This window comes from Sphaerodactylus townsendi, linkage group LG07 (genome assembly GCF_021028975.2).
Source record: "Sphaerodactylus townsendi isolate TG3544 linkage group LG07, MPM_Stown_v2.3, whole genome shotgun sequence".
Lineage (NCBI taxonomy): Eukaryota > Metazoa > Chordata > Lepidosauria > Squamata > Sphaerodactylidae > Sphaerodactylus > Sphaerodactylus townsendi.
Window position 1 is genome coordinate 25,794,555 of NC_059431.1, and position 26,755 is coordinate 25,821,309.

The window sequence follows — 26,755 nt, forward strand, 5'->3', positions numbered from 1 at the left end:
TTCTAGAAATGTTCAGGAAATGGTGGATGAATTCTCAAATCTGATGTCATCTTTATCCTGAAAGGGGTTATAGAAAGGTACCTAATCATTGCTGCCAGACCTGGCCCCAATCAACCCCCCCTCAGTCAAAATGCCCATGGAAAAGTCCCTGCCCCCTTTTACTGACAAAAATCAAGGCTTGAACACTGGTAACATGTTATGATTGTCAGTAATAGTGACCAATGGCATTCATTTTTTTAACGATACAAGTGCTGCTTCTATCATTTGGGAAAGAGGTAATAGCCCAACTTTTCTGTACAGATTTCAGAATTTTCTACAAACCCGAGGCTTTTCTTAGGTTTGTAGAAAAGTGTGCCGTGTTGTCCACTGTTCCAGTCTTCAGATTTAAGTATCCACACATCAGGACAAGATGAGAAATAGCTAGGTTGATATACACTGCTGCAACACTTTTCCTAGAACCCAATGAGGTTTGCATTTTTTTAGAAATATTAAAATATTTCACATTTTAGAAATACCAAAGTTTTCTGTAATAAGCCTTTCCATAACATTAATGGTGCCATCTTTATTGTATGTTTGTATATGGCTGTCATATTAAATTACATTAGAATCAACTTTCTATGAGATAGGCACTGGGTTTTAGGGATATTTACTTCGTAGGGTATGTATTGGATTTTAGCAGGAAAACAACAAAACTATTGTGAATTCATTCAACACAATACTGTATCCATGCCATTGCATATCATTGACAAAGCAAAAAAAGAAAGGGAGAATCCTCATCACCAGCACAATTTATATTTTGATTGTGCATTTTGTCTTGTCTGCACACTCTGAAACCTTGGGCAGAATTTCTGTATCCTCAAGAGCTTAAACTGTACCTAGTCCCCTAACAACTTTCGTACAGCTCTGCCACAGCTGTTCTTTTGCTTCAGACACAAAAGGCACAGGTCAAGGGTCACCACAGAAAGGGATCATCTCCAAGTATGTTGCCCAATGCTCAAAGTACTGATAAAACTGTTCTTAAAATAAGCAGTTGAGGAAACTTTGCTCAAAGTCACTTGTGACCTGACATAGTTCTTAGTCATGTTCCATTAATAAACAAGTCGTGTTTTTGAAAAAGCTATACGAAATCTTTTTTTTAAATTTCAGGAGCAGAATGAAGAGAAAGCTTCCTATTGTAGAACTGAACATTACTGCACTGAAATGTAAAACCATATTAGGAGGTGATGTGATTCTAGCGCTGGCATAAATGTCACTTGCGCCAGCATAATGAGCATTTACACTGGCACAGAGGCACTTACATTGGTGTTGGGGAGCTGCATGATGATGCGAAGCCCAGGCCCAGTGCAGCCGCAGGTGCTGCACTCCTCCAGCACAGTATGTGCTCTGGCAACGAAGGGATGTTCCCAGGGACAAAATCAGTAGTGGAACTCATTGTGCTACATAGGACGCTTTCATGGGGAGAGAGGCAGCACTGCTTCAGTTTGTTGACTTCACTACAGCAAGCCATCCTGTGCCATCCTCAGCAATGAAAAGTAGAACAAAGCAGTTTTAAAAAAAATTATTGTAACCTGCCTTGACACTGTAGTAAAGGGCATGTAATAAATATAAATAGAGCACAATAAAACTAGCCCTTCATTTGGACTTCACCGTTAGACTCCATTTCATATTTAAATGATGATGTTCTATAATCAGTTGGTTAAATGAAAAAAATCAGTGCATAAAAATGGAAAGGTCTATCATAGTTGTGGTAGGAAACAGAAAAGAAAAAAAAGTGGATTAATCTTATCTTTCAATTTTTTTCAATATAATGCAAAAAATCCATTCAAAACACAGAAATTAACAACAATGCTCATAGATAAATGGTAGTTTGAATTATCTGTATTGCCTACAGCATCCCTTTAAGTCAATGCATGGTGCAGCTATTTCATCGAACTCTCAATTTCTTTCCCCAATGGGTAAATACTTTTTTAAATGTCACTGGCATACCCTCATTAATTGTTAATGTTTTCCTCCTTGGTTTGGGTGATATACATTTGTGTGTTTTGTTTTTAAAAAATCTTATTTGCAATGCAATCCCGTAACTGTTTTTTAATTGATTAGGATTTGCACGCTCAGAATTTTCGTTATTTTTTTTTTCTTATTTCTGGTGAGCAATGCAAAATACCTGCACTGATTTACTTTTGTTTCTGAAGCACCACTACTATGCCTGGTATTGTACAAAACAAAATCAGAAATCAGGTCCAAGGCCAAACACAGTTCTTACTTTACAACATGAAACAAGGTAGACAAAAAGGAAGACAGTGGTAGAGACAGAATTAAAATTTGTAATGGATAGCTTGTGATCGCAAACCAGGAATAAAAATACAGCACTTTTCAGCAGCACCACCAGCATGATAGAAGCACAAAACTGTTTAGCAGACATCAATTATTGACATTTTGCTGATTTGCTCCCTTCCTTGCATATCAAAATGAGGACGGTGCTTTAGTAAAAGGACAGATGACGAGCAAACCTCCAATGCTGGAAGTAGTCTCGGCAGACTTTGAAGAAGAAATATCAAACAGACTAAAATGTCAGCTCAGCAGAACTTCTGAACAAAATGGAAGCCTGGATTGTGGCTTACAAGTGATAAAGCACCTGAAAAGCCTGCACTTTAAACAGGATTCCCTCAAAGTATTCGGATTGAAGGCCAGCCTAGCAGTCTTGGACAAGGCAGCATTAACCAAAACACTAAATAAACAAAATATGATTTCAGCAGAGAGTCTCTCTTGGTCTTTTAATCTGTCCGCATTTCCAGAGGTCCTATTTAGTGCTAAGCATATTACCAACTTAGTTTAACTACAGCTATGAAATCTGATATGTGTGTTATTTTAGTGTTCTTCACTTGGCTCTGTAGGGGGTTTTTTTTGGGGGGGGGATCTTACTTCATTAAAATATTTGTTCTTTTAATAATTATTTTTACAGCCTGGAATTGGAAGGTGGCTTCTTCCTGCACTGCTGAGTAATTCAGAAAATCCAATATACCATATGAAGAACCCACAATGAGCCCTCTCTCACACCATCTTTGCTCCAGTTTCCAAGAGATGTTGATAATGAAAGGAGATTGGAATATTTTTTCTTCCCACATACCCTCATATTTCCAACATCGTCAACCAGCACACCTTGCAATAGCTGTCATATTAAAGTAGTTAGAGTGACAGACAGGATAGCCAGCCAAATGCTATTAACTCCCAGGAGCTTCAGGGAGTGGATATGAACATTGCACAGTGTCACATAGTGCCATACAATTCCATAATGATTACATAACTGGAAGTGATGTCACATGCCAGAGAGGATTCTCTGGCAACCCTCTCCCAAACTGTACGGTTTTACCATAGAGTTTGAAGAAATTTCTACAGCATCCTGGCAATGTTCCAATTATGTGACTGAAACAAACACTGAGACATGGCCAGAATATCACTTTTTCAGTCAAATTTCTCTCACTGGACCAGGGACTATCTCAGTTTCAGACTATGCTCTTAGACAAATACCCACTCTGCCAGAAGGCTGATGGGATCCCATGTTCCTAAAAGTAACACTGGAGAGAATGCCAAGATCACCACAAATATATGTTATATAAGTGTAACCCATGCCATTATAATATTTGATTTTTTAAAACCTTTGGTTGTTAGAGCCTAGGGAACAATAGCTTACTGAGCATGGGCAGTTAGGAAATTTGCTCATATATTACCAACTGCAAGACCCCTACCTCCCTCAGTCAGGAGAGGGAAGGCTCAGAGCTTGACTGAGGGAATTATTTCCTTACATGCTCAAACTGAAGAAAGACCCGCAGCAGCCACAACCACCACAGAAGAGCAAATGGGATGGAAGCAGCCTTGCTCTTGTAATTAATATTTTGGATCCCCCCTTTGGGCCCAGAGTGGGACAACTTTGGGCCCAGAGTGGGAGGAGCCTGAAGGGGAGGGAGAGAGGAATGACACAGACACAACTGCCTGGGGAACATGAGACCACAACTTTCTTGATTATGGGTTCCTGAGGTCTTGGTGCAGCATAACCAATGGGTTCCACTGGGAGTATGACTGCAAACAGCAAGCCACCTCCCCAAACCCTTCTGTTGGGGTAACCAAGGAAGGAGTTTATCTTAGGGCTGGAAATAGCAAAAGCCGCTCCAGCTGTTTGCAACCAGACTTCACAGGGCATGATCAGAATGTGATCCCTGAAGGTGTCTATCATGCTTTCACCTCAAGATTCCCGTAAAGGTACTCGCCTTTTTGGTTCATGCAGGGAGATTGAGGGACAATTGTTTTCTGACCTAGTGTTCCACAGACAAACCAGCATTTATATGAATCTCTCCCTCAATATCCTCTTTCTTAACATTCACATGTTGAAAACTATATACCAATGACCTTGAAGAAAAGACCAACACTCTGAATTCATCATTAAGTTACTTTGCTATGTCTAAAACAAGCCCGCTAAGTAATTAGTGCTGAATACGCTGTGAATTTCAAAATTGAAATCCAGTCTCTGGAGAAAATTGAACCAAAAAAACTACATGGCTGAAAGGCTTCAGACAATTATAAAGTCATCTGTTGTACTCTTCTACATTTATGGAGCAACATCCTCCAGGGAGGTACAGCTTGCTCCCCTCACTTTCGAATGCATTTGAAGGCAGTTTAATTTAGGACTGTACCTCACTAATTTAGTTCTTTAATTTATTGGCAGTACAAAATCATTTTGTACACTATAAATTGTCATCTTTTACATATTTTATATAATTGTTGTTTTATTTACATTGTAAGCTGCCTTGAGTTCTGCAAGGTAGAGAGGCAGCTAATAAATGTTTTCAACAAATGAACGAAAAAAATATTTTGCCCTAACCAAAGTAGATTTGCTATATTCAAATTCAACAGTCAAAAAACTACATACCAAGAAAATATTTAGGAATTAAAAACAACAGTAAAAGAAAAAATTTGCCACATCAACCATGCATGCTTTACAAAAGCCACTGAGAAACTATCTTAATTTATGAGAATCAGGAGTGGATAAATGTTTTGTGAGAAATTTCTCCCCGGTAACAGTGCATTTGGGAAAATGAAGGAAAAAATGAAATGTCAACATGTAATGAAGGAGACCATGCAATGTCAACCGTTGACAAGGAGAAATTGCAAAAATATTGTTCTGGAGGAATCCCAGTAAATCACCCCTTCATCTGTACTATAGGTAGCACTTCACAGCGAGCAAGCATATTGGGCCGTCTTATTTTAGGTATCATCAGCATGCAAAGATAGGATGGGAATTCAAATTTGGCTAAGTATTTGATTCCCAGATGGACCAGAGAATATGTCTGCCTGGCATTTTGATTTAAGAGGTTACGGTCTTGTTTAAAAGGCTTTTTAACAAGTATCACTTTATTGTTACCTACAAAAGAGGCAAAGACCTTCATCAGCCAGTCATGTAATTTTAGAATCTATTATTTTATTTCATCAGGACCAGCAGTGCTCCTGAACAGCCAACTGAGGAAGTGCAGGAAGGTTCTCATCTTTAAAATAGATAATGGATTTCCAATTCCAATTAGAAATTTTTGAAAGCCCCAGTTCCATAACTGAAGATGCGATACATGGAGGTAAGGCAAGGATTTTATGAAAAAAGAAACCTGATGTTTATTAGGTAGTTCAACTGACCCAAGAATTGGATTTGAGCACCATATAGAATGCAAAATAAAATTAGTGCCTCATGTGCTCTCAACAGAGCTGGTATAAACTGAGCACCTTGGAAAAAAATAATCCCTCAAGTGCTAACAATGACGGTTCAGTTTTATGCGTGTGTGCCTGTTACAGTACAGTACAGTAACCTTTATTAGGCATCAAAAGAAATACACCAGATAAAATTAGACAAAATAAGAGAACTGGGAGGAATGTCAAAAGTGTACAAACATAATATATAAGAACATAAGAACATAAGAACAAGCCAGCTGGATCAGACCAAAGTCCATCTAGTCCAGCTCTCTACTACTCGCAGTGGCCCACCAGGTGCCTTTGGGAGCTCACATGTAGGATGTGAACGCAATGGCCTTCTGCGGCTGTTGCTCCCGATCACCTGGTCTGTTAAGGCATTTGCAATCTCAGATCAAAGAGGATCAAGATTGGTAGCCATAAATCGACTTCTCCTCCATAAATCTGTCCAAGCCCCTTTTAAAGCTATCCAGGTTAGTGGCCATCACCACCTCCTGTGGCAGCATATTCCAAACACCAATCACACGTTGCGTGAAGAAGTGTTTCCTTTTATTAGTTCTAATTCTTCCCCCCAGCATTTTCAATGAATGCCCCCTGGTTCTAGTATTGTGAGAAAGACAGAAAAATTTCTCTCTGTCAACATTTTCTACCCCATGCATAATTTTGTAGACTTCAATCATATCCCCCCCTCAACCGCCTCCTCTCCAAACTAAAGAGTCCCAAACGCTGCAGCCTCTCCTCATCGGGAAGGTGCCCCAGTCCCTCAATCATCCTTGTTGCCCTTCTCTGCACTTTTTCTATCTCCTCAATATCCTTTTTGAGATGCGGCGACCAGAACTGGACACAGTACTCCAAGTGCGGTCGCACCACTGCGTTATATAAGGGCATGACAATCTTTGCAGTTTTATTATCAATTCCTTTTCTAATGATCCCCAGCATAGAGTTTGCCTTTTTCACAGCTGCCATGCATTGAGTTGACATTCCCATGGAACTATCAACTAAGACGCCCAAATCCCTTTCCTGGTCTGTGACTGTTAGCACTGACCCCTGTAGCGTGTATGTGAAGTTTGGATTTTTTGCCCCTATGTGCATCACTTTACATTTTGCTACATTGAACTGCATTTGCCATTTCTGAGCCCACTCACCTAATTTATCAAGGTCCGCTTGGAGCTCTTCGCAATCCTTTGTGGTTCTCACCACCCTACATAATTTGGTATCATCTGCAAACTTGGCCAGGAAGGAAAGCCCAGAGGATTATTTCAAAGTATTAATCAAGAAATTGGCCACCATTCCCAATAGAATGGGACCCTGATTAGTCAGGAGATACGGTAATTCAGTTTGGAGTTAGGAGGGCAAGGGCCTGCCGAAATTGGAGTCTTAAGAAAAAAAGTGGGTCTAAACTCCATAAATTTTGGGCAGACAAACAAAATGTGCTCTAGCAACCCTTCAGCGGTTAGACAATATGCACAGACATGCTTCTAGTGTAGAGATGTCATAAATCTCTCTGGAGATAGTATAAGAGAAGAAGAAGAAGAGTTTGGATTTATATCCCCCCTTTCTCTCCTTTAGGAGACTCAAAGGGGCTTACAATCTCCTTCCCCTCCCCCCCTCACAACAAACACCCTGTGAGGTGGGTGGGGCTGAGACAGCTCTGAAAAGCTGTGACTAGCCCAAGGTCACCCAGCTGGCTTGTGTGGGAGTGCACAGGCTAATCTGAATTCCCCAGCTAAGCCTCCACAGCTCAGGTGGTGGAACGGGGAATCAAACCTGGTTCCTCCAGATTAGAATGCACCTGTTCTTAACCACTACGCCACTGCTGCTCCTGGAAATGTGTTGGCTCTTGCTCAGTTTTATGTTTAACAAACCAAATAATGGGTGTAAATTATGGGCTGAAAAGTACAAGCTGGACAGTAGGATTTCTTTTTTACAGCGCGAATAATTCAGCAGCGGAATCAGTCAGCTGCCCATGGAGGTGGTGAGCTCCTTCCCTCTGGCAGTCTCTTCATGCATATGCTATGTCAGACCTACTTTTTTTGTCATGTAGGTATGCAGACCATTACCTCATTCTAGCAAAATGGAATTTGCCTGCAAAAAAGATATCAGGATTTGTCACATAGATCTGCCACACTAACTTTGTGAAAGCCAACTGTGTTTTCAAAGAACCAAATCCAGCTGCGAACTACATCAGTTATGCATCCTTGTGGCAGACTATACAAAGAACACATGCAGTCTTCCACTCCTGCTGAGGTTCTTTGGACTATGATGCATTTTTTTTAAAAAAAGAGCCATTCAGTATGGGTATTAAATTTTTCCCCCAGTAGTGGGAAAGATTTAACTCTCATATTTTACAGAGGAGGAGAATCCTGGATCCTATGTAGGGATTTAAAAGTAAAAGTAATTGTATATATTGAACAATGATAGGCACCTTTAATATGCTAGCTACTTCAACTGTGGATATTCATACAATTATTTCTGCATATATTCTACCCAAATCAATGGGATTTATGCAGGTGCAAATCACCTGAAGCTGGACACATGAAGCTGCTTCATACTGCTGCATTACAATGAATCAGTCTATTGATCCACCAAGGATCAACTGTGTACTTATCCTGGTGGTAACTCTCTGGGGTCTTAAGGAGAGGTCTTTTGCACCCCCAACTATCTGATCCTTTTAAACTGGTGATGCTCCGTATTTTTTTAAAATAGAGATTTATTAATTTTCCATTAAAACATTACAAACGAAGAAATACAGAAAGCCCTCCCAACCCTTCCCCATCCCACCACCCAACCCCCCTCTAATACACAACATAACAATGTTATCAATAAACATAAGCAAATTAACTAAATAATATCTTATTCAATCTATATCCTCTACAGTGCTTTTGCTTATTTAATATCATCTATGCTGACTTCCCCTAGTCTGTACCCCAGTTCCAAAAGGAAAAAAAAACCTAAATTATGTTTCAACAGAGTTGATATCTCTACAATTAATTATAAACTTTCCCTCAAAGTTATAACTTCCTCTATAAATAATACAACTGTTAGTCTATTTAATTGTTACATATTTTGCAAAATTAAATTTGTTTTACTGTTCTTTTCTAAGTAAGCAATATAATTTTTCCAGGTAATATAGAATTTTTCAGTTGGTAAATCTTTCAGTTTTATAGAGAATTTGTCCAATTGGTAATAGTCAGATTGTAGCCAATCTTCTATCAGTGGTTGCTTCGACAACTTCCATGCCTTGGCGATAATCATTTTATCTGCCGTGGTCAGGTAAAGAAATAAATTAATGTTAAGTTTTGCTATGCTTTTAATACCAATACCAAGCAAATACAGTTCTGGTTTCAACTCAAAATCTATACCAATATACTTTTAATTATTTCATGTATGTCATTCCAATATTTTCTGATCTTATAGTGAGTCCACCACATATGTAGTAGCATACCTACTTCTTTGTTGCACTTCCAGCAAAGATCCGATTGATTTGTATAGATTTTTGCCATCCGATATGGAGTTAAGTACCATCAATGAAATATCTTTAGACATTTCTCCCTTAATTCTATGCTAGCTGAAAATTTACTACAGAGTTTAAAGGACTCTTCTTAGTTTTGCAACTGGATATCATGTTTGAAATCCACTGCCCATTTAACCATAACCTCCTTTACTTGTTCTTTCTCCATCTGTAATTTTAGAAGCAGTTTGTATAATTTGCTTAATATCTTATTTTGTTCCTCTAATAAAATCATAATTTCTGTGTTTTTCTTGTTTATACCAAATTTCCCTACATCTTGTTGAAATTGCCTCTTTATCTGTAAATACATAAACCAATGGCATTTATCATTTCCTATTATGATGTCTTCTTTATTTTTGAGAAATTCTTTCTCATTATACCAATCTAATAAGTCCTTATACATTAACCATGGTTTACTTTGCTCATTGTAGACTTTGGCAACTCTCTAGTCTGGATGTCCAATATGGTATTTTGGAATAGAATCTAAATTTATACCTCTCCCAGATTAGAATAAGGGCTTTTCTTACAGTATGATTTTTAAGTGCTTCATTTTCCCTTTAATATTAGGCCACAAATATTCATGACATCCAGACACCTTATAATATCCTTCAATATTCAATAACTCTTCCTTTTCTAGAGGTATCCAATCTCTTATCCAAGTTAATGCACATGCATCATGATATGCCTGAAGGTCTGGGAAAGCAAATCCAGACTGGTGATGCTCAGTATTGAACCAGGAACCTTTCTGCATGCCAAGCAGATGTTCTATCTCTCCCCTCAGGTCTCAGACAAGTTTCTAGCACCATGGCCACTTTTCATATTGCAAAATCAATCAATAAATTCTGGAAATATCTCATTCTCTGGCCTGTTGACCTTATGACCTCATCACAAAGCAGCCTACCATGTGGCATGGAGCAAAGGGGCTGTACAAGAAAAAATAAGTCCAGCTGTGCAATTGTTAACAGAATTACAGCCTTCTACATCCACCAAAGGTTCTAAACCATGAGGTTTAGAAGGATATAACTCAGCCCTGTATAACACAATCTGATGCAGAGAAGTAACGACATGGATCTTAGTGAAATAACATAGTTCACTGGAATTAATGGAATTTCTACAAGCAACTCATATGTAAGTACAACAAGATTTAATAATTAAGAATGGAAAGAAAATGTTTCTCTTTGAACCACAGAGTTGGAATCTAACAGAACCCACCGTTTAGAATTTCAGCATGAAGTTCCAGGTTCAGCCCTTGCATTAACATTTAAAAGCATCTCTGGCTCTAGTGCTGGGAAAAGACTCTACTTCTGACATTGGAGAGCTGTTGGCAGCCAAAATATGCAGCAGTTGTCTGACACAGGTCAGCAGCTTCAGACATCCATGTATTGATGTGTAGTGTACCAGCATGATACAGTGATGAAGAGGGGCAGACTATAACGTGGAAAAATGGGTTTGTTTTCCTCACTCCTGCACAAGAAGCCTGCCAGGTGACCTTGGGCAAGTCATCGTTCTCTCGGAACTCTCTCAGCCCCACCTACCTCACAAGGTGTCTGTAGTGGAGAGGGGAAGGGAAAAAATTATAAGCTGCTTTGAGAATCCTTAAATGAAGCAAAAATCAGGGTATACAAAACCAACTCTTTTCTTCTTCTTCTTCTTCTTTGAACATGCAAGTGGACCCAGTAGTTACTGGTGACTGTGGAAAGGTCTCAAAGACCATACAGCCAATCACAAGACCTGTTTCAGCTGAAAAGCAAAATCCTTGCCTTTTTGAGAAAGATCTCCCAGAAACATAGCCTCAATGTCACACTTGAATTGTGAAGAAATAGCTGGAAGTGTTCAAGACAAAGATTTATCATGCTGCTTACATAATAGTTTGCTAATTATACCTTAAAGCCCAGAGGAATTACATGCTCTACCTGGCCTTTCTGCTTCACTTTGTAAAGGGTGTTTTTGTCTCTTTCCTCCTTCTGTACAGATACCCACTTAGCTGACCATTTCATTCATCTTCAGTGTGGATTCTGGCCCTTGAAAGTTTCCGTCTTAATAATACATTTGTTAGTTAAGATGCCACAATGTTCTTTGAGGTGATCTCTGAGGAGGGGGTGGGGAAAAACTGGTCTGTTTAAGGAGAAGCTTATATAATACTTGCAAAGTTCTGTTCCTTCAGAATGACACATCATGAGTGCAGAAACACCTCGGCAACACAAGAAAACCAACATTGAGACAAATCAAGCCATAAAGAAAAGAACCCAGAGTGTCATCAAACACCAATCCAAAGCGTCACTCAAAGCACTGAAAAACAGGAATACAAATTTAATTTTGAAACAATTTGAAAAAGCCATCCTTGTAATTCTTCATTAAGCAATATAAACCTTGATGGTGTATACATCCAGAAAGTCCTGGGAACTCTAAAACTTGCACTCACTATTTTGTGATATTTTGGTTGGTCCTAATAAAAATCAAAACAAATTTTGTGGAGATTTTCCCCATGAATCATCATGGCTGCCTAAAACTGCTGTAATGAGCTAACCACTTCCAGTCTTCATTGAATACAAGTCGGATAGTATACTGAGGTCATCCACAAGCCACATAACAGGGGGTGAGCTGAATTTATTTATTTATTTATTTATGCATACATACATACATTCTTTAGATTTAGAAGCCGCCCTCCCCCGAAGAAATGAAAGAAATCCAGCAGGACTGTAGGACCCTCAATCCAGAATCATATCTTTGTTTCTGGTGAACAATATCGACTAAAGGCTCAGCTGATACATGCTCAGAGGCAAACACCAGGATGGGATGAGAAAAGGATTTCACCCCACCAAGAAGAATGCTTTACTTAAGACCTGCTCTTTCGTCCATCAGTTATAACTGCTTTGGGGTTCGGCCTCTTTGAAACACCAACAGGGAAAGTTGTATTATTTGTTAAAAGGTTTTACCCTGCCTTTCCTTATGGTGTGAGGATGCTTACACAACATTTCAAATTAAAACCAAAATAAAGCAACAATTCCCAAACCCCTCTTTCCCACCCCTTAAAAGATGTCTGCCATTCAAGAGACTATGTTTTGTCGAAGGCTTTCACAGCCGGAATCACTGAGGTGCTGTGTGGTTTCCGGGCTGTATGGCCGTGTTCTAGCAGCATTCTCTCCTACTCATACAGCCTGGAAACCACACAGCACCTCAATCAAGAGACTCCTAAAGACATTTAAGGAACAGGTTTTCTTAACCTCTCAGGGAGATCATTCCACAGAGCAGAAGCCATCATGAAAAAGGCCTAAGCTCTGGTCAATGCCAGATGGGCCATTCTCAACGTTGGGACAGCCAACAGACGACGACATGAAGGTTTCAGGTCAATAGATTAACATCCTTTTTTGCTTCAAAACATTCCCATGGCCTAGCAGACTGGGGACTGATGTTTGCTTATTGACATCTGTTGTCCATGCACCCCCTGCCTTTGGGATTGGGGGGCAGAGGATCATTCAAACTCCTCCATTTTTCTTCAAAACTAGGATGTCTTTCATCAGCACAGATCCCCTGCTGCCTTGCCATCCTCTACTGTTCCATTTTTGTGCATTCTGGGTTAACTGTGTGATTTGGAACTTCAAAAAACATTTGTAGGGGTTTCCTCAAATGTCAGTCCATCAAGGATTGCTTTTACAGATCCTCTATTCATAACACTGCAGAAGCAAATCCATGGAAAGTAGTCCGAAGCACATAACATGGTTCAGCTGTTGATGGGCATCTAGTCCTGAGCAGTGAATAGATTGGAGATCATCTGGGGAACCACAGAAATTTGAGGACTTTGAAGGAAGAGTGTGGAATAAATGAAACAACAATAACTACACCACAATAAAAAACAGATACTTTTAAACAAAGTGCCTATGACACCATTCTTCCCATTTACAATATATCTGTAAAGCTGGACAAAAACTAAATTACTAGAAATGTTCACTATTACAATTTCCTCCAAAATGTTTATGTTCGTTGAGTATTCCTCAACTAGTTCTTCTCAATGTCATCCTACTTAAAAAGAATCACAATTTATCTAAACCAAACATTACATTACCTCTTGATTATATCCTAGATTTTAAAAGCAACTACTTTGCTTAGATGCATTTGAGAAACCAGCAGGAAGAGTTCAAGCAAAAACTAAGTAATTCTTACACAGCAATCCTGACCCTGTATACTCAATAGTAAATTCCTTTGACTTCAACCGACTAAGAAAGTTGTAACTCTGCTTAGGACAACAGTATTAGTCTTTCAAAATCAAGAGCACTCCTTGCATAGTTATGTCCATGTGGTGGGATTATCCCAGTGATGGGATTCAAATAATTTAACAACCGGTTCCGGTGGTGGGATTCAAATTTAACAACTGGTTGTTTACAAACACCATTTTAACAACTGGTTCTGCTGAAGTGGTGTGAACCTGCTGAATCCCACCACTGGTTATGTCCCACTGGTAGGTTTAAGCACGCCTTGTTTTCTGGAGATTGTACTCAGAATGCAGTTGAATAAATTGTTTACACTATCATGAGGCTTACAGGACAAATACTCTAAGGAGCTAACCAGTATGAATACCAAAATAAGAGTTTCAAAATCTTCATTAAGTACCATTAGTTTTCAAAGATCACTAAAATACTCTAAATATTACATGGAACACAATGCACAAGGGAACTCTGTTGTCACAGAAAATTACAGACAGCTGCCCCTTTCTGCGCTTCCAGAGAATGTCAAAAACAACAAATCATGCATCTTCCCTATGCACACTCTACAAACACAACTACAAACACTAGGAATCTCCACACTAGAATGATGCACAAGCTGCCACTTCAGACCCTATCTGAAAACACAGAAAGAGAATACATGAGCAATTTGTAAATCCTCTTTTCTGAATCTCTAACTAATGTCCACTGCAAAGGGATCATTTTCTGGTCTTTGCAAATGACTAATTGGTGTAAGTTCCAGTAACATCAGTACCTATCAGGTTAGGAACCTTTCTCTGGTTAAGGAGCCATGCTGTGAATATGAAATATAACAGCTTGTCATTGTAACCAACAGAAGTGGCAAGTCACTCTCATAAATTAAATGTCTACATCTCACAAGCAAGCAGCAGCTTGCTTTCTTGCAAGCCATGATCAGGCTCTTTCAAGAAACCCCATTAAGCCTATGTTCCATTCCCTAAAATCTCCCCCTTCTCTCTTCCTGGAAAAACAGAGGGTTTAGATGGACCAAAACCAAGCTGTTGGGAAGGTTACTTGAGGACAGAGGGAGAAACAAAAGTTGATGGAGCTCAAACAGGACATTAGATCTTATGCTCCTAACATATTTCAGAATGCATCATTTATTCCTAAGCACAATATCGATTCTGGTTTGTGGAGAATGGTAATCATAGATTTTGATCCTGCAGTTACATATGAAAATAATTTTAGTTATACAAATAGCAAAGCTTTCCCTCTAAATAACAGTTCTTGCCTGCATGCTGATTCTTCTCCGTGCAGAACCAATGGAATAACAGAGGGCAGAGGCTCTATTTATATCTCATTCACAAATGCAAGTGGTTCTCGAGGGAGGCTTATAGTACCTAGGATACGGACCAAGGCTGCTACCCAACATGACTATTTGGGGGCTTGCTGGTAAACATAATGGCAAGCTTCGTTGAGTGAATTAAACACAGCCCAAGACCCTATGAAGGGTAATACACAGACAAACATCTCAAGATAGTTAGGGTATAACTAGTTAGTCATTTTATATTTCAGTTCCTGTGTTGCAGCAAAGCAGCTCATCTAAGAAAAGGTAATGAACAGTACGTTTTCTTAGCCCAAACACCCAAAAGATGGTACAAGGAGAACCAGTTCCCCATTTAGTTTTTGAATTTTAGTACAAAGACAACTGGACAAGGTCCATATATTTTAACAAGTAGATTCCTCCAGATTCTTCTATGGCAAACAAGGATGGGATGATCAAGAAAATACCCTTCATCCTATGTTTTTTTCCAGAAATACTCTGCCATATAAATATATACACATAATTCCCAGCTGGCAGAATGGCATGTATCATTTGACGGTCCTCAATTTTATACTTCAGTTACAAAAATTAATTTTGAGTCACCCCTATGGTATCAACATTTTTCTTCTCCTAGATGTCTACTAATATAATTTCAGTAGGATATTAAGTGTTAGGGCTGGTTACTAGAATGACTGCACTCCGAAAACGTTTGTATACAGCTCATCCTTCCTCCCTTCAAAAGAGGATGCACGATTTTCTTTCATTTCTTAAACATCTGGATATACATTACCTGGTACTTATGTGCAGTAAAAGGACTAGAAATTACTGTTTAATGCACACTATTATTGACCCAGTACACTACCCTCTCAGCATTTATCATAGACAATGGCTCTAGAAAACACTTGCTGGTTATTTCTGTCATTGTTCATGAAACATTAACATACAACATGTAGAAGTGTTTGCAGGATGCTTTTCCTCTCAGGGCAAGAGTCATTGACCGCTTCCTGTTCACACACCTTCACAGCTTTTTTAAAGTGAGTAGTTGCCAATGTGCCTTGCCTTAATTGTAAACAGCAGTGGCTGGTCAGTGCTGCCCCATTTTCATTATACAATGTGCTCAAGTAAGTGTGGCCTATCCCCTCCACCCATGTGCAGCTCTTGCCTTCTATCTATCTATCTATCTATCTATCTATCTATCTATCTATCTATCTATCTATCTATCTATCTATCTATCTATCTATCTATCTATCGACAGACAGACAGACAGACAGACAGACAGACAGACAGACAGACAGACAGACAGACAGACGTTAAAGATAACCAAAGAGTTATTACCAAGTGATAAAACTCAACAATATTACTAACTGGACTTGCACTGAAGCCTAATTTCATCATTTCACAATCCACATATATATATATATTTACTGTGGGATAATGGGGCCCATAAACAACTCAAGATTTATTACAGATGAATTAAACAGATGAAGTTCAAACCAGGCCAATTAAAACACATCACTGCAACTCTCTTAACTTGCTTTGGAAGGCATACACAGCATTTGCATCAAAATCCATCTTAGCCTTTTGTGAACTGTACAGTCATTAGCAAATGTTACAAAAAGGTTAAAATCTGTTAGTGATTTCCAAACACATTTGAATAAAGTAACCCAACAAGAGGTAAATGAAGATGAAGATCATGACCTGTGCTAATTAATAATCTTTTCCAGATGGGGACAGATTCTGCTCCCCCATCTTATTTTACAGTCTATCCAACCATAAGTCATAGAAGCAATTGTTTTTTTTAACTACCTGGGAATCCTCATGAATATGGAGACAGTCACAAGCCAACTATTAATGGTTCATCTCAGAAGGTCATTGATTCTTAACACTGTTTCTCACTTTTGGCATCCTTTGCAACCCATTTAACAGATGGAAAACATTTCACAGGCATTTAAGAACGGTAAAGTTCTATTCTTGACCGAATCTGTAGACAGAAAAGTTATATATGCCCTGGAAATGACAAGGACATGAATCCCAAGGTTAAAGCTGGAATTTCTAGAAACACTATTTATTCAATACCCTGGATAGCTCCCTGTTAGGGGTACTGTATAAATTCTACCTGTGTTGATGGATTCTTCCCACCCTTTCCCCTCCAGCGCATAAAGGTATAGCTCAAGGAGATATTGCTTCCTGGATGACTTTCAAGCACCAGGTAAATCAATAAGGACAACCCCCATTCTGTCCAAAAATCATTAAGCAAAATCCCAGTTGTCCTCAATCCAGCTCCCACCCTCTGGCCCTATTTTCGTGCCAAGTTAATAGCCTAGCCTGTTCAAAAATATTTGAGACAAGCTTAAAATGTGTGTTCACTGCCAGACAGGGAAAAGCTTTCACACTCAACTCAGACTGTGCTAACATTACAAGAGGGCACATGTCTGAACCAAGAGGCCCAGTCTCACATACAGAGGTTTTCCAGCCTTACAGCAATATAACAACACAAGGGTGGGGGGAGGGGAAGCAGCTTTAACTGTCAAAATGCTTCCACTACCATAGGAAACCAGGATTGTTTTTATATGAACTTTTTTTCTTTCAGGTTTTCAGTTTGCCAGTCTTTTTCTTCTACCAGAATTGGACACAGAAGTTTTAATTAAAAAAACAAAACTTAAAGCCCCCCTGAAAGTGGGCATATCACTGAATGAGAGAGAGGAGGCAGATAATGTTGGGCTGATGCTGCCCCCCCCCAAAAAAACCCCACTTGCACGCCATGCAATGGACACAACATCTGCATAACGGCCTATACACAAACCTTCTGAATGAGCTCCAATTGCATGCTCTGGTTTGCACATCTGGGTTCCAGATGCACACCCCACTACACAAGCATTCTGACCAATGAGGGGACATCAAGCAAAGCCCATGGGCACAATCACAATCTCTCCCAGCCGCGAAGAACCATCTGCATAGGGCTTTATCCAAGGTCAGTTGGACCGTTTCTGTACAGAGCACCATACAAAGAAATACAGAGGCTCTTTCTATAAATTAAGTATCCCCAGTCAATTCCAGGCAGGCTGATGAAGACTATGTACTTGTCAAAGGACATATTGATTTAAGCTTGTTCTGAGTCTGAATGCAAACGCTAGACCTCAGTCGCCATGCAGTTTTCATGCAGTTTGTTTGGAAGTGCAAAAATGCTGGTTCTACCTCTCACAGAACGAGGAAGCAAATGCATCCTAGCCTGGGGACAAGGTGGAAAACAATTAAATCACATTTCACACCAGTTATATATGTGCAGTTTCTCTATTAACGAAGCATGCGAAGCATCCATGAAAACTTATGGCGCTTGGAGTTGCAGCTGATCCCTCCCCATCCTTGATCTGAAAAATGGATTCAAGCATTCTCTTTCAGTGCAAAAAGATCTATTCTCCCTTTTCATTGGGAAGGTCAGTGACTGTTGCCAGGACGAGACCAGAAGATGCACTGTTAATAGCCTATGTGTACTTTCCTGGGGGAAGTAAAGTCAAACTGGTATCTTCCATTGCGCTGGGGAAGCAGGGTGGGGGGGCAGTTGAGGACACTAACCTATAGTGGAGCTCAAGCCTGCGCTACAAAGCTGAACCATTCCAAATCTGCCCCATGGGGATCTGCAGCAAAGCAAATGAATTGATGTGCATGTCAAGGTGGAGCCAGAAAGAGAAATATATTTGCACTCCAGGAAAGATCTCTCTAGCCGACAGGGAGGGGACTCTGAGGAGCCCAACAAGTAAAGCAGAGTCAAGGATTACCTCTTTCAAAAGGTCAAGCTGGGTTTCTGCACACCTAGGGGCATGTTTAGCTTTAAAAGGGGCTTGGACAGATTTATGGAGGAGAAGTTGATTTATGGCTACCAATCTTGATCCTCTTTGATCTGAGATTGCAAATGCCTTAACAGACCAGGTGATCGGGAGCAACAGCCGCAGAAGGCCATTGCGTTCACATCCTACATGTGAGCTCCCAAAGGCACCTGGTGGGCCACTGCGAGTAGTAGAGAGCTGGACTAGATGGACTTTGGTCTGATCCAGCTGGCTTGTTCTTATGTTCTTATGTTCTTATAGGGGCTGCACGGACAGGTGACAACGGGTAAGAGTTTCTTTTTGTGTCCAGGATATCAACAAAAAATCAGGCCCTCTGGAACTCTTTGAACAAAAGCTAATAATGTTTCCCCACCTATTTGTAACCGGCTAGCTGGGGTGAAATTGAAGGGAAGACCGAGAGAAAGTGGGAAGTCCATTTCGCCAGTGAGTGTTCTTCAGAATTCTTGCGCTTTTTAGACTGCCTGTAGCACATTCTTGAGTTTGGGCTGGACAAGAAACAGGTTTGTTCCTTCCTGACTGCCAAGGTGGCCGGACCCTAACTGGAGGCAGGTGACCAAAATTCAATGAGGAGTGTGTGTGTGTGTGGGGGGGGGGGTTTGTACAGCGCTGAGTACCCCAAGGAGCAGAAAAGGAGGCAGAGGCGCCACAGCCGCTTCATTCTGCCACCCACCCGCGCATGCACACTCACGCACACGCCCCTGGCACCAGCGCGGCCAGATCCACCTCTCGCCACTCACCTGAAGTCGCTGTACGGGTGGATGATCCAGAAGCCTGCAGTTTTAACCCTTTCCTGCTCCTTCTCCACCGCCTTCTGGCTGCCGAACATGCGAAGGGAGAATTTGTTGACCCCGGGCTGCAGCATGGAGGTGAACTGGCGTTGCATGAAGCCGTACTGCCGCTGGGCGCCATCCAGATCGTCCAAGCCCACCGCGGGCTCCTCGCCGCCGCCGCCGCTGCCGTCCACTTTGAAGCACACCGAGTTGCCATGCTCCTTAAGGCTGCCGCCGCCGCTGGGGCTGCCCAGCGCCTTGTCCGCCGCTTTGGCCGGGAAGCAGGCGTTGGCGCCCGGGCTGCCCTCGTCCCGGCTGCCGGGCGAGGAGCTGGGCTTGCTCCCCTCCATGAGGCTGCCCGCGGAGGAGGCGAGCGCTCCAGCCTGCCCGGCCGGCGGCGAAGACGGGCGGGAGAGCCAGCCAGGCAAGCCGCCCTTCAGCAGCTGCTCAGCCCCTCTGCCGCGCCTGGCAGCGCCAGACCAGCCGGCACTGGCTCGCGGGAGCGGGGTGGGCAGAAAGCCGGCTGCCAGGCGGGCGGGCTCGCTTCACGCACGCACGCGAGCGCGCGCCCTCTGCCGGCCGCAGCCCCCCGTCGCGCGCGCCACGCGCCCGGCCCGCTTCCCTTTGGCTTGACATTGAGCTCCGGAGCCCTTGAGCCCCGGCGGAGGCGGAGGGAGGAGCCGCCCGCCAGACAGCGCGCCCTCGGGCCGGCCTCGCCTGTGCGTAAAAACGCACGTGCCGGGGCGCTGACTTGGTGCCCGGGCGCCTTCGCCCCCGCACCCTCCGTCCTTGTCACGTTGGTGCGCGTGTTGATTCCCTTCGGTGCCCGCTGTGCTGCAGGGACTGAAGCCAGAGGTTGCCACCCCACTGGCTGGTGGGGAGTCAGTTCATATGTTCGGCTGCAGGGATGAGGATCACAGTGCGGGGGAGAGAAGAGGGAAGAGTTTGGGGTTCATTCCCGACTTTTCTCAACCATAAGCAGTCCCAGAGCAGCTCACACCCAGAGTAGGCTTCATGTGGAGGAAGCGGGAAACAAATCTGGTTTACCAGATTAGTCTACTCACATGGAGGAGTGGGGAATCAAACCTAGTTTTGCAGATTAAAGTCCACCACTTTTAACCACTACCTTAACCCTGCTGGCTCTCAGATTGTTGGGCTAGGCCTTCAGAGAAACTGAAAATCCCCATTCTGCCATGCAGTTCACTGGGTGACCTTGGGTCAGTCATGGCAAAGAATGGCCAAAGGTTCTCTCCCTCATATGCCAACCTCCTGGAAGTACCTAGAGATCTCCTGCTATTATAATTGATTTTCAGAAGACCAAGATGAGTTTGTGGGGAGAAAATGGTTGCTTTGGAAGGTAGACTCTATGTCATGACATTATACCCTGCAGAGGTCCCTCTCCCAACTTGATCCTCATCAGGCTCCAGATACCCTATGACAGTGATGGCAAACCTTTTAGAGTCTGTGTGCCAGGGGCGGAGCAAGAGGAAACTGCACTCCGGGCATGAGTGCACCCTCCACCCCTGTCCGCCCCCACCCTGCCCTGGAATGCCCCCGGAATGCCCTTGCCACACCCCTGCAGGGGTGCATGCCCAGTGCATCACGCACCCCTCATCCCTTTGGTGTTATCCCACTGTCGAGTCCCCAAACTGGGGCGATGGCATGCGTGCCCACAAAAAGGCTCTAAGTGCCACCTCTGGCATGCGTGCCATAGGTTCGCCACCACTGCCCTATGAGAAAAGCACAATTCCTGGACTACAAAACACACATAATAAGTGTAATAAGCATATTGGAAAAAGGTGCAGGAATACTGCATTACAAGAGGAAACAAAATCATGCACTCTGGCTATAAAGAATATCTAGCTAGTCAAAAAGAGTGCACAATATTTTTTTCTAATAGCCAGAGAAAATGTAGAGTTCAGTATAAATAATGCAAAAGTGGCACACCGGATCACAAGAAATACACAATCACAAGTGGCATCAATAGGACTGCACAACATAGAACAATCCAAAGTTCATTTTTGCAATACACTCATAAATTCACATTCATAAGCTCAAGTTTAGACAGGTATTCAGGATAATATTTATTCCTGTTTCGCAGGGAGATATGTTTCCATCTTCCTCAGCAAAATAAGATGAACTTTTTGAAGAGAAACACTCCTTTATGTCAGTAGTATATGTCTCAGTATATTTTACTCACCGAAATAATTTAATCTGAGAATCAGGCTGCCTAGGCACTTGTCTGGATTGAGATTAGCTTTCTAAAATGCATATAAATAACGGTATCATGGACACACAAAAGCTTCATAATTTCCATCACATGAAAAAGGTACGTACTTTAATAAGTCTTATTGAATTGTGAGTTTAATTCAAACCAGAATCTCTAGAACTTCTAGAAGCTTAGCACACGCATGTTCCAATTGCTATATCTTTTAAATTACAATTGTTCAATCATTTTCAGGTGAACATAGTTCTGCTGCACAAATTATAGAATTAAAGTGGCATGATCTAATGTGGTATATGTTATGTTTTATACAGGCTCAATAAACTTTATAAACTGTTTATGCAATTGGAGAAGAGTGAGATCACCCATTTTTCCCTTTATACATGAAGCTGCCTTATCCTCAAGCAGAGGTCAGTATTGGCTACTCAGTTGGGCAGTAGCTCTTCAAAATGTCATGAAGAGGCCTTTTACCTCCCCTCCTGCATGATCCTTTTCATTGGAGATGCCAGGGATTGAACCTACGACTTCCTGTATGCAAAGCAGAGGCTCTTCCAGTGAGCCACAATCCTTCTCCTAACATTGCATGGAAACATAGGCCTTGCTTAATTCTGTGGGGTCCACCAGATTATCAGGATCCCCAGAGATTTGTGTCCCCCTCCCTCTCAGCAGTCCTGCATTCTCTCGTGGCCTAAGCTTACTATTGTGGATGATTTGACACAAGATGATGTGACACAAAATGGAGAATAGGGGAAAGGTAGGAGTTTAAAAATTGATAGTTACATATGTGGTTGATGCATGTATTTAATCAAATTCGTTAGTGCAAATTTTATTTTCTAAATTATTGAACTTAAAAAAAAGATAGACCCCCTATCTAACAATACATTATTGTCTGATGTAGGCCTCCCTGGAAATTCTTCTGTACCCAAAGGCAGGGTTGAAATCATATAACCTCATTGCCCATGCAAGTCTTGTTCACGCTTAGGTGCAAATGATGAAAAAACTCACTTTAGACACTCTTTGTATGTGATGGTGTATCTCTCATGAATATCCAAACCACATAATGTGTGCAAAGAGGCCATTAGACTGTGAACCTTTTGAGAACTGTAATTCCTTTAGCAGTGTTGGATAAATTGCTGTAATCCAATTGAGCCCACTGGGGAGTGCAGCTCAGTGTAAGTATCAAGGCAGTTTCCATAGCATTTCCTGAAGGTGTGGTGTGCTTGTAATGACTGCAAGTGCTTCACCTTGTCAGATCATAGAATCATAGCTTTGGAAGGGACCACACAGGCCATTTAATCCAACTCCCTACTCAATGCAGCATCAGCCTAGACGCAGGGGTAGGGAACCTGCGGCTCTCCAGATGTTCAGGAACTACAATTCCCATCAGCCTCTGTCAGCATGGCCAAGTGTTTGCTCAGCTGCTGCTTGAAGTCTGCCAGTGAAAGGGAGCTCCCCTCCTCCCTAGGCAGCTGGTTTCACTGTTACACAACTTTTATTGTAATTTTTTTCCCTAGTATCTGCCCATAATTTAAACCCATTATTGTGAGTCCTATCCTCTGCTGCCAACAGGAACGGTTGCTGTTCAAATAATTAAAGAGAACAAGTTCACCCTAAACCTCCTCTTCTCCAGAATGAACATTCCCAAGTCCCTCAGCCGTTCCTCAAAAGGCCACCTGGTTTTTAATCATCCTCGTTAGTTTCCTCTGCACCCACTCAATTCTGTCCACATCATCTAGAACTGCATACAATATTTCAGGTGTGGCCTGACCAATGTGAATTATAACATAAGATCAAAGGACAGTCACTGAAGGACCTCTGTCTCATAACAATTATTCCCCTCCCCCCCCACACACACACATTTTTCATGCTGTACACATTTTTCAAAATGTACTGAATTCCAGCATGCATGAACTGAGAATGCTTTCCTGGGAGTAAGTGTAACCCCCTATGTCAGAATGGGATGACCCACAAAGGGGTGGAGTCTGAAAAGAAGCAGAAAGCTGCAGAACTCATGAGTCTGAAGGAAGCAAGGCTACCAGGCTTGGACCTCAATTGATTTTTATAAGCCCTTAACACCTTGTTTAAGGTAACTGTAATGTTGTTGGGAACTTGTGGGAAGGGAGTTGTTTATTTTTGCTGTATTGCAAATGTTAGAATTTATTGTTTCAGGGTTTTTGTATATGTAATTGGTGAGAGTTCACTTGGGGACGTTCATCATCTTGAATCTTGTTCACCAAGCCTCTGGAGTCTTAATGAGCCAACCACCAGCAGGAAGAATTGACTTGGCATTATCAGGCTGTAATTGGAAGGTCTTGGAATAAAACTTGAACAGGACCTTGTAGAGTTAAGTTAAATGTTAATGTTTGATAAGTGTCATATGTTAAAGAAAGTAAACCATTTTGTTTAAAATTTAGTTGTTGCAAACTCCTTCCAAGTTCTGCCCCACAGAACCCACAAGCTGACGTTACATAAGCACTACTGAATTAAATTTGACTTGCTTCTGAGTAGATCTGGTCATGATTGCTCTGTAAGTAATAAGTAGGTAAAGTGCTAAGTTCTCTGCCATCTGTTATTTTCTTCCCTTGAGGTTCTTCTCTGAGCATATGGCCACCTAGAGAAGTTCCATGTTGTAGAAGATATCTGGATAGAAAACATTTGTTTCCAATTCAGGATTTGGTGTAATTGATCTTCTGGACTTTTTCTCTGCCTATGAAGAACAGTGAACAGCGGTTTTGGCTGTGAGCACATCTCATGGAGTCTGAGTTTAATAGGACCTGATTTTCATGTTACCTGGCAGCAGCCTGCCTTGCAAAAAATCAAAACCCAAAAAGATTCCCCCTATCAAGATTCCCACTTGGACACTAGTCTGAACTTGTGCCACTGGACATTGCTAATCACTTCAGTTCTGCCAGGGTAGCTGGGGTAAGATGCATTCATTATGCCGCCATGAAAGCACAGCTCCCCCCATCCCCAAAGTATGAATTATAATATAGTGGAAAAACAAAGTTAGTGATGTCTGCACAATTCCGTCTGTCAGATCTATGAGGTCTGGTATGAAGAAGTAACAGAATCATTTGATACAAACAAACTTTATCGATTCCAGCAGTACAAAAGAATGAATCTGTCAGTATCAAGACCTCTAGCATTACTAAGATCTGAACCAGACACTGACAGCTAGAATAATAGAAATATAATTAGAAATATGGATCCCCCTCTCAAGAAGTTATAACATTTCTATAGATTACCCCGGTAAATGTCATGGTAATGTATGTGAGTGTAGGAGAAATGCTTATGAGACATGATCAGTGATGAATGGGTGAATGGATAGGTAGGTGGATGAATGGAGAACAATTTCAGAACTTGAGCCAGGATCTTCATGACTTGAGCTACCACCTGAAACATGTGCTTTCAAAACTCAGGGTCTTCTTTAGGCACAGAAGGGAATCATGTTGTAGAACATTATACCCAGTGGGAGTCTATCATTCTGCTCTTGGGGATGTCTAACAAAAATAGTATCAATGTATTGTCGAAGGCTTTCAAGACTGGATTCAACTGGTTCTGGTGGGTTTTAGGGTTGGTCAATACTAAAAAAATTCGGTAAAATTCGGATTTGGGTATTTTGGGGCATAAAATGATTTGTATGCCCGAATCCGAATCATAGCCAATTCGGATATACCCGAAAATTCGGGTAAATCCGAAAAATTCGGGTCCGTTTTATTATTTTTTTGAATTTTGGATGTTTTTACACGTTTTGGCCTGCAGGGGACGCAATTTTAAAGCTAGCGGCACCAAAATTTCAGGATATCATCTGGAGACTGCCCTGATGATTCTCCCCAAGTTTGGTGCAGTTTGGTTCAGGGGGGGCAAAGTTATTGACACTCAAAAGGGGTGCCCCATCCCCCATTGTTTCCAATGGAAGCTAACAGGAGATGGGGGCTACACTTTTGAAGGTCCATAACGTTGGACCCCTGAACCAAACTTCACCAAACTTGGGGAGTATCATAGGGACAGTACATTTATGATACCCCGAAATTTTGGTGACAGTAGCTCTAAAACTGCACCCCTCACAGTCACCCAAAGAAATTTCCCCAGATTCTGTGCTCTGTAGTGGCTGGCTGGCTCCATTGCAGCCAATAGGAAATTTCTGTGGGAGGGCTGTGGAGTGCACATTTCTCATGGTAAACCCACAAAACTTTCAGGGTGTCTTCAGGAGAGTCTCTTCATGACACCATCCAGGTTTGGTGACCGTTGCTTCAAGGGGTTCAATGTTATGGGTAGGGTCCATCTCCCACTGCCCCCATAAGCAAAGTTCCTCAAACCTGGATGGTGTCATTCAGAGACTCTCCTGAAGATACCCTGAACATTTTGTGACTGTACCTTGATAAATGTGCACCACACAGCCCTCCACCAGAAATTCCACATTGACAGCAATGCAGAAGTCACTGCAGAAAAAAGAACCTTGGGCAAATTTTTGGGGGTGCCTGCAGGGGCACATTTTTAGACATATCAGCACCAAAATATCAGGGTATCATCAGGAGACTGTCCTGATGACACCCCCACGCTTGGTGCAGTTTGGTTTAGGGGGGCCAAAGTTATGGACCCTCAAAATGGTAGCCACCATCTCCTTAGCTGTCATTGGAAACAATGGGGGATAGAGGCCCCCCTTTGAGGGTCCATAACTTTGGCCCCCCTGAACCAAACTGCACCAAACTTGGGGGGTGTCATCAGGACAGTCTCCTGATGATACCCTGAAATTTGGTGCCACTAGCTTTAAAAATTCCGGTTTTCATGTTTCACCGCTCCTGCACATGAAGCCTGCTGGAGTGAGTGAGCGGTGAAACACGCAAACCAGCATTTTTAAAGCTAGTGACACCAAACTTTCAGGGTAACATCAGGAGACTGTCCTGATGATACCCCCAAAGTTTGGTGCAGTTTGGTTCAGGGGAGCCAAAGTTATGGACTCTCAAAGGTGTAGCCCCCATCCCCTATCAGCTCCCATTGGAAACAATGGGGGATAGTTGCACCCCTTTTGAGGGTCCATACCTGAACCAAACTGCACCAAACTTGGTGGGCAACATCAGGACAGTCACCTGATGATACTCTGATAATTTGGTGCCGATACATCTCAAAATGCGTCCCCTGCAGGCACCCCCAGAAATTTGCCCAAGATTCT

General features: G+C 41.9%; 1 protein-coding gene across 2 annotated transcripts in view; it reads right to left on the bottom strand.

The window, feature by feature from the left end:
* The window catches only part of HCN1 (hyperpolarization activated cyclic nucleotide gated potassium channel 1), a 216,653-nt gene extending 196,778 nt beyond the window's left edge, over window positions 1–19,875 (bottom strand). For both annotated transcript variants that reach the window (XM_048503377.1, XM_048503378.1), the window contains exon 1: window positions 19,326–19,875. In XM_048503377.1, the coding sequence (XP_048359334.1) occupies window positions 19,326–19,708 (383 nt within the window). In that variant the 5' untranslated portion in view covers window positions 19,709–19,875. The remainder of the gene's footprint in view (window positions 1–19,325) is intronic.
* Between the last annotated feature and the right edge of the window lie 6,880 nt (window positions 19,876–26,755).